The sequence below is a fragment of the Trichechus manatus genome, unplaced genomic scaffold (assembly GCF_000243295.1).
Source record: "Trichechus manatus latirostris isolate Lorelei unplaced genomic scaffold, TriManLat1.0 scaffold00011, whole genome shotgun sequence".
In the NCBI taxonomy this organism is placed as follows: domain Eukaryota; kingdom Metazoa; phylum Chordata; class Mammalia; order Sirenia; family Trichechidae; genus Trichechus; species Trichechus manatus.
In genome coordinates this window covers 11,983,570-11,991,504 of record NW_004443947.1, presented here as the reverse complement: position 1 = coordinate 11,991,504, position 7,935 = coordinate 11,983,570, and the positions used below count along the sequence as shown (strand labels likewise).

The following is a 7,935-nucleotide window of genomic DNA, read 5'->3' as shown; positions in this document are numbered from 1 at the left end:
CTCATTAGTCTCGTTTTGTTTTATGGGGCTGTCCAATCCCCGGCTGAACAGTGAACTTTGGGAGTGACTTCACCGCTGAGCTAAAAGGGTGTCCAGGGGCCATACTCTCAGGTCATCTCCTTACTTCTGATCCACACAGTCATTCAGTTCCCTGGCCCAAAATATCTGGCCACTCGGACACATGATGTGCTCACTTCCCCTGATCATTCTGAATAAAGCAGATCCCACAGTGGAATAGGAAGAGTAAGGGTGCCTCTTCTGTGACCCTCAGACCTTTTTTTTATTATTTTTATCTTATGATGATAAAATATAACCAAAAAATAGTCATTTTAACCATTTTAAAGCATACAGTTGAGTGACATTAATTACATTCACCATGCTGTGTAACCATCACCACTGTCCATTTCCAAAACGTTTTCATTGCAACCATCACAACTGTCCATTTCCAAAATGTTTTCATCGCCCCAAACAGAAACTTAGTGCCCTTTCAGCAATAACTCCCCGTTCCCCTCCACAGAACCCACTGCCATCAGTCAATTCTGACTCATAGCAACCCTATAGGACAGAGTAGAACTGCCCCATAGGGTTTCCAAGGAGCTACTGGTGGATAAGAACTGCCGACCTTTTGGTTAGCAGCCAAACACTTAACCACTGTGCCACCAGGGTCCCACTCCATATAAATGGGATCATACAATATTTGTCCTTTTGTGCCTGACTTATTTCACTGGGCATAATGTTTTCAAGGTTCATCCATGTCGTAGCATGAATCAGAATTTCATTTCTCCTTATGGCTGAATAATATACCAGCGTATATATGCACCACATTTTGTTTATCCATTCGTCTATTCATGGACACTTGGGTTGTTTTCACCTTTTGACTATGATAGACTCCTTATTTGGGATAGAAAGTTCTCCCTGGAGGCTCTCTACTCTTCACGGACTTGCTTGCTTCGCACTGCAGGTGGACCGAGCCGAGCACAAGGGTGAGCTTCAGACAGACAAGATGATGAGGGCAGCTGCCAAGGACGTCCACAGGCTTCGAGGCCAAAGCTGTAAGGAGCCCCCAGAAGTGCAGTCTTTCAGGTAAGGTGGTTGGGCACCTGGCCAGCCCCCACTTTCCCTTCCCCACTGGCCTCTTTCGTCTTCTCTTGGTCTCACTGTTCCTGTCCCCTGTTCCCGTTCAGCAGAGCATCAGCCGTCTCTGAATAGCTGTGTATCCTCTGCCAAGCCGTCCCTGGTGATCTATGAGCTCTGCAGTGTCTTCCCTTGGCTGTCTTTATCAGTCCCCACACAACTCCAGCTAATTTGTTAGATCCTCTTGTTTAATGAATGAACCACCTGCTCCAGCCTATCTTCTGAACGTTTCCATCACCAGTAATTGCGGAGGATTGGCTGAATGATAAATAAGCCTGGGGGTGACGGGTGCTCGCTGGGCCTCCCTGGCTTTGCCTGCTGCCTAACAGCATCTCAGGGAGGTGCTTTCTTGCTGTGCTGCACCCAGGCATGTCACACAAGGGCCACGAAGGCCATTTGGCTCAGGCCTCCTATTCACAGGGGGCCTTGCTTTCAGACTTGTGATGTTCTCAAGTAAGATACATGTGTTGTGTGTGTGCTAAACATTCTTTTGTAGAATATAAACTTTTAAAATATGCTGTAATTTGTATAACCATGTTTGGAACGTCTCTTAACTTTTTAACAAATTAGGAATCTAAAACAAATAAATGCTGGAGGTAGCCCAGTTGACATCAAGTCAGTTCTAAATCATGGAGACTCCATGTGTCTCAACAGAACTGTGTTCCATAGGGTTTTCAATCGCTGGTTTATCAGAAGTAGATCACCAGACCTTTCTTCCAAGGAGCCTCTGGGTGGACCCAAACCTCCTGTCTTTTGGTTAACAGCTGAACATGTTAACCATTTACACTACCCAGGGACTCCGGAAGTAGCCCGTGGACCCTTTTAAACTCTGAGACCCTCCTGATTTGAACTGAGGGGAGCTGGTCAAGCTAATGGGCTCCCTAAAAGTGGTTCTCAACCAAGGATAATTTTGCGTCCCAGAGGACATTGGTAATGTCTGGCGACATTTCTGATTGCCACAACTCTGAGAGGTGTTATTGGCATCTAGTGGGTAGAGGCCAAGGATGCTGCTAAACATCCTGCAATGCACAGGACAGTCCCCCACAACCAAGAATGATCCATCCCAAATGTCCATAGAGGAAGGTTGAAAAACCCAGCTCTGAGCTATGGTGTCTTTTACAGGGAGAAGATGGCATTTTTCACTCGGCCTCGAATGAATATCCCAACCCTCTCTGCAGATGACGTCTAATCGCCAGAAAAGTATTTCCTTTGTTCCACTGACCATGCTGTGAACACTTTGACTGTGGCTAAAGTTATTTATGTGGTGTTATATGAAGGTATTGAGTCATGTGTCCTCTAGCACTCTTGTTGGTTTGAAGACGAACAGATTTTTTTAGTTTGGGTCCTCTTGTTATTATTTTAAAAAAACAAACAACAACAACAACAAAAAAAAAAAAACCAGCATTAAAATGTCCAGATTGTATAGTTTGTATATTTAGGAATGTATTTTTGGGAAAGAAAATTTAAATGAACTAAAAGCAGCGTTAAGTTGCTGCTCTTCTTAAAATTGTTTAGATTTTTTTTTTTTTGTACAGCTCTATCTTTTAGAGATTTTACTGCAATAAGTATGTGTGGGGGACGCTAATCCTAACAGGACGTCCTGCAGATGTCACAGCACAGCTGACCTTTCCTAGTTAACATATTTTGTATAATATTAAAAAAAAAAAAATGCACAGGAACCATTTAGGGGATTCTGAGGTGCATCCACGAATCTTCATGAGCTGTGATGTGTTTGTACTTGGCCGCCTGACTCGGAGCAGGCCCGGCGGAGCTGGCGGAGCACCCCACACCCGTGCTGGCAACAGGCCTTCCCGCGCTGGCCCCAGATGCCCAGTGAAGCCACTAAAGTGAGGGGAGGGCTGTGGAGAACTCCATACAGTTTTATCTTCATCAATAAAGTGGCCTTTCTGAAAGAATGTTCTCTCTTTTTCTCTCCCACCCCTCACCTCATCTGTGTTTTGAAAGCCCCTTTTCCAATCATCTCTTCACCCATCCCCAGTCCTGGTAATGTTTTTTGTTTTTCTCTCGTGCCCACTCTGCTCATTTGCTTGATGAGTTAAAATGACTGCTCAGCTGGGGCGGTTGCAGACAGTTGGAAGTTAGCCTTTAACAAACAAACAGCAACAAGAACATCTCCTCCTCCTTTCTTTCTCTAAAGTCATCCTGTGCAACTTTTCTTAAAGTATGTTGTGCAACCAGCTAGGTCAGAATCACATGGGAGAGCTTGTTAACGGTGCAGATTCCTGGACCCCTCCCGAGACCCACTGAAGGCCCTGCTCTGGGAGGGGCCCAGAGACCTGCACTGTAACCACGTGCCCACTGTAAGTCTGATGCACACTGCAGTTTGAGGGACCCCCTGGTACAATGTGCATGAAGCCCAGGTAAAGAAGGAAGGATGGTGAGGCCCACACCCTGTGGTCAGTCACATGGGGAGCACCAATATGCCTGGCCTCTCCAGGCCACAGGGGGAGGAGGGTGATCAAGGGAGTGAAGCCCCCTTGACTGTTGACTCACCCCACCCACCCTACCCCTGCATTCCTTACATGGCAGTTCCTCCTCAAGTAGAAGGAACCTACAATGGCCTAGAATCACCCCTTTTCCCCATGTAGCTTCCAGGACCTTCAGTAGCCAGGCCTCTCTCCATCTGCCCAGTCCAGCTTCCCATCACTGACCCCAGAGCCTCCTCCTCCACGGCTTCACATCTCAGAACACACCAGTCTCCAGTGTTCTTTCTCCTTCCTTAGAATGCTGCTACCCCATACACTGAGAGTATTTATCATCGTTCCTTCATATGCGTGTCAGTGTTATCCCTAATCCAATATTAACAGGTCTAGAGCACACAGATGGTCTTCTGCTGCTCTTGTGGCCCCTTAATGCCTAGCACAGCTCAGAGCTTCGAAGAAACTGCTGTCCTTGCTGACCCTGCAGCCTTTTCTGCCCTTCTGTTAAGGTCACTGGCCACAGTGATGGGCAGATGACCCAGGCTGGATGGTCATGGTGGTCCACCCCACTGGGTACCATGATTAGACCAGGGATGGGCATGTGATCCCAGCTGGGCCAATCAGAGTCCTTCTCTAGCATTTTGACCTGAAGGTTAAAAACCAAACCCATTGCCATCAAGTCAGTTCCAACTCATAGTGACCCCATGTGTTACAGAATAGAAGTGCAAAGGGTTTTCTTGGCTGTAATCTTTACGAGGAGTCCCCAGGTGGCGCAAATGGTTAAGTGCTGGACTACTCACTGAAAGGCTGGAGGTCAAAACCCACCCAGAGCTGCCTTGGAAGTTAGGCCTGGCAATCTGCTTCCAAATGGGCTCAGTCTTGAAAACCCTGTGCAGCAGTTCTACTCTGCACACATGGGGTCACCATGAGTTGGAGTCAATCAACTCAACAGCAACTAACAATCACAACAGTCTTTATGAAAGCAAATCACCAGGCCTTTCTTCTGTGGTGCCACTGGGTGGGTTCAAACCCCAATCTTCAGGTTAGTACTCAAATGCAAACCATTTGCACCACCTAGGAACTTTACCTGAGGGTTGTGGCTGTTGTTGTTAGGTGCCACAAGGTCTTTTTCGACTCATGGTGTTCGCATGTGACGGAGTGGAACTGGCCCATAGGGTTTTCTAGGTTGTAATCTTTATGGGAGCAGATCACCAGGTCTTTCCCTTAGGGACTAAATTTTTCTCTTCCCAAAGCTACCTGTGGCCAGGGCTCTGGCTTTGTGGGGCCAACAGCCTAGGAAAACGAAGGCAACCTGCAGAAAGAAGCATATGCAAGAAGTGGAGAAAGAAGGGGTGTCCTGGGGGTGTTTGGGGCCTAAATTCATTGACACCAGATGTCAGCAACACTCTAGCCCTATTTGTAGTCAATCTGGTGAATCTAGCCAAGGAGTGCTGATCAGAACAGTATACAGCAGAAATCTGAAGGACAAGCAATAGATTGTTTTCCTCTCAGCCACAACTTCACGCATGTTCAGCTCTCTCAACAAGGATCAGGTCCTAACAGCCCTGCAGTCTCTGCCTCTAGGAAGCAGAGCTCTAAACACCCTGTCTGTGCATAGGAAAAGCTAAGTGGAGCAACTTCTCCTGCCAGGAGAACTGTGCCTCGGTGTCCTCCAGCTGATGGAGAGTTTGTGGGGAGGAAACCACCTCTGAGGAAGGCAGAAAGCCCCTTTCTAGTCGTGGCATTGAATTCTCTATAAACGGTTCACTGGCAAACCACCAATATATTTAGTTGTTGTTTGCTTTTAATTTAAAAAGAAAATTAAAGACTAAATTAAATTTTTTTCTGCTTGTAATCGTGCATGTGTCTTCTCCAGAATCTTCAGGAAACAAAAACCAGAAATGTGAAATGACCTGCTGAAGGTCACTCAGATAAAAAGCGGCTGGAGCTAGGATGCAAATCCCTTCTGCCTCCACAATCTCCATCTCTTTCTACTTCATTTTCTGTTTCACAGTGCCACCACATCACTTGAGCTCTAATTGTAGGGACTTGGAAACTTTGGTTTTGAAGAATGAAGTCATGAAATCCTGTGGCTTCTCTGCATGGGGGTAGGGAGAAGTGCAGGGTGACTAGGACACAAGTCTAAAGAAAGAAGCTCAGCAAACCCTACTGGGTCTGATTGCCCGGTTCATAAGGCCAACGGTTGCCTTTTTGAAGACAGATCTTTTGTAATATATACACTGGCAGTCTTTGTGTTTCCGCCCTCCCAAGATAGCTAAGAATCTTCCAGTTGACTGTCCCCTTGCTAACCAGACTCCAGCTTTTATATTCCTCATTCCCATCACAGAGCCTTTGCAGTGCTAGTTCCTTCTGCCTGGTGCACTCTTCCTCTAGGTCTTCATATGGCTCACCATTCACGTCTCAGCTCAAGCCTCCTCACCTCCTTGGAGAAACCCCCAACCTAGGTGTCCATCCAATGTTGCCCCCCACTAGTCACTCCCTGACACAGTAACCTGATTTGCTGGCTTCAGAGCACATCCCTCTGTGTAATAATCTTGTTACATCCTCATCATTTGTCTCTTCCCTCCAGAATGTGAGCTCTTAATGCAGGGACCTTATCTGTCTTGTTTTTTGTTAGGTCTGATGCAGAGTGGGTCCTTAATAACTATTTTTGGAATGAATGAATGTCATGAAAAATCTGCCTCCAAGGTATGTTTAGTCTCTTTTCCTTTGTCATCCCTAATCAGAAAGCAAGGAAGGTTCTGGATGGAACAGGAGTAGTGAAGAGTGTTCTTGCCAGGGCCAGGGTACAGACCCTTCCCTGGTCCAGTTCAGCCCCCTCACCCCAAAGACACACACACACACCACTCTACAGCACAAAGAAGCAGAAGGGGAGTTCTAACCCATATACAATGTTTAAATTCTTCTGAAGAAAAAGTTAGGTTATTTACCCTGAAATCCATCTTATTTTTTTTTTAACCTTTGTATTCTTGTGAATAAGCCGTTTGATTATTTTAATAACCAATATTTGCATACTAAACAAATCCAAAGGGTACACAGAGCCATAGTAGCAGACCCTTCCCCCACTACATGCCCAGGAACTGTTTAACTTCTTAACTAGGTACAGGTTTACTTACGTTTAACTCACTTATCCTCACAACAGCCTTATGAGGTATGTACAATTCTATTTTATAGTTGAGGAAACTGGCACTTGCCCAATGTCACACAGCATATATGTGGTAGAGCTGGGATTAAACCCAGTGTGTGCTCTGGAGCCACCTCACTACAGTGACAACTAAGTGTTCCCACTTCTGTCCCCCACCCACTCAGTTCCCACCCTAAAGCCATCCTGTATTGCCAGTTTCTTCTATGTCCTTCCAGAGATGGGTGTTGTATATATTGTCTTATGGTATTGTTAGCTACCATCATGTCAGCCCCCAACTCATGGCAACCCCATGCACAATGGAATAAACGCTGCCTGGTTCTGCACCATACCCATGATCACTTAGGGATCGGATCGTTGTGATTCATACGGTTTTCATCAGCTGGTTTTTGAAAGTAGATCCCCAGGCATTTCTTTCTAGTCCATCTTAGTCTGGAAGCTCCACAGAAACCTGTTTAAGCCTTCACTGACAGACAGGTGTTGGCTGCGCATGAGGCGCACTGGCCAAGATCTAATCCAGGTCTCCAGCACAGAAGCAAGAATTTTACCACTGAACCACCACTGTCTCCGTATTGTACATATATGCTTTTTCTTTTTGACCTAAAAAGAAAAGTGAAAGATACTGTTCTGCACTTTGCCTTTGCTCACTTAATCAGACATCATTCTTTTTACTAATCATGAATGGGATGTACCACACATTCATGATGGACATTTATGGTGTATCCAGTCTCTTGCGTTTACAAACAGTGCTCTAATTTCTCTTTGTCCATACCTCCTTTTCTACATCTATGAGTGAGTGCATCTGTAGAATAAATTACTGCCATGTGTTAAGAATTCAGAGTTCAATGTAAACCAGTAAAAATGCCTCTCAGATATGTCTTCTCAGCATGCTTGGTGTCTCCATTGCTTGAAGCACACTCTGGGGTACGGTAGAAAAAGACGGGATTCTAGAGCCCAAGAGTCCTGTGTTCCATGTCCAGGCTGCACCTACTTCTACCTCTAGGATTTTTGGCAAGATGCCTCAGTTTCCTTTTCCTGGAAGTGGGGGAGGATGAAAATAATGATATGCTCTTCTTCATTAAATGATGTGATGATTCACTAGGTACTGAACAGATGTTAAGTTGTTAATGAACGGAGAAGTTGTTATATTCTAGGGTATACTTTGAATAACAACTAAGGCTTCTTCCAGGGCACTTG

The 7,935-nt window shown here is 45.6% G+C and overlaps 1 protein-coding gene across 2 annotated transcripts in view; it reads left to right on the top strand.

Moving 5' to 3' along the window:
- The window catches only part of WWC1 (WW and C2 domain containing 1), a 202,447-nt gene extending 200,124 nt beyond the window's left edge, over positions 1 to 2,323 (top strand). For both annotated transcript variants that reach the window (XM_004371223.1, XM_004371222.1), the window contains exons 22-23: positions 962 to 1,083; positions 2,257 to 2,323. In XM_004371223.1, coding sequence (XP_004371280.1) covers positions 962 to 1,083; positions 2,257 to 2,323 — 189 coding nt within the window. The remainder of the gene's footprint in view (positions 1 to 961; positions 1,084 to 2,256) is intronic.
- The last annotated feature ends 5,612 nt before the right edge of the window (positions 2,324 to 7,935 follow it).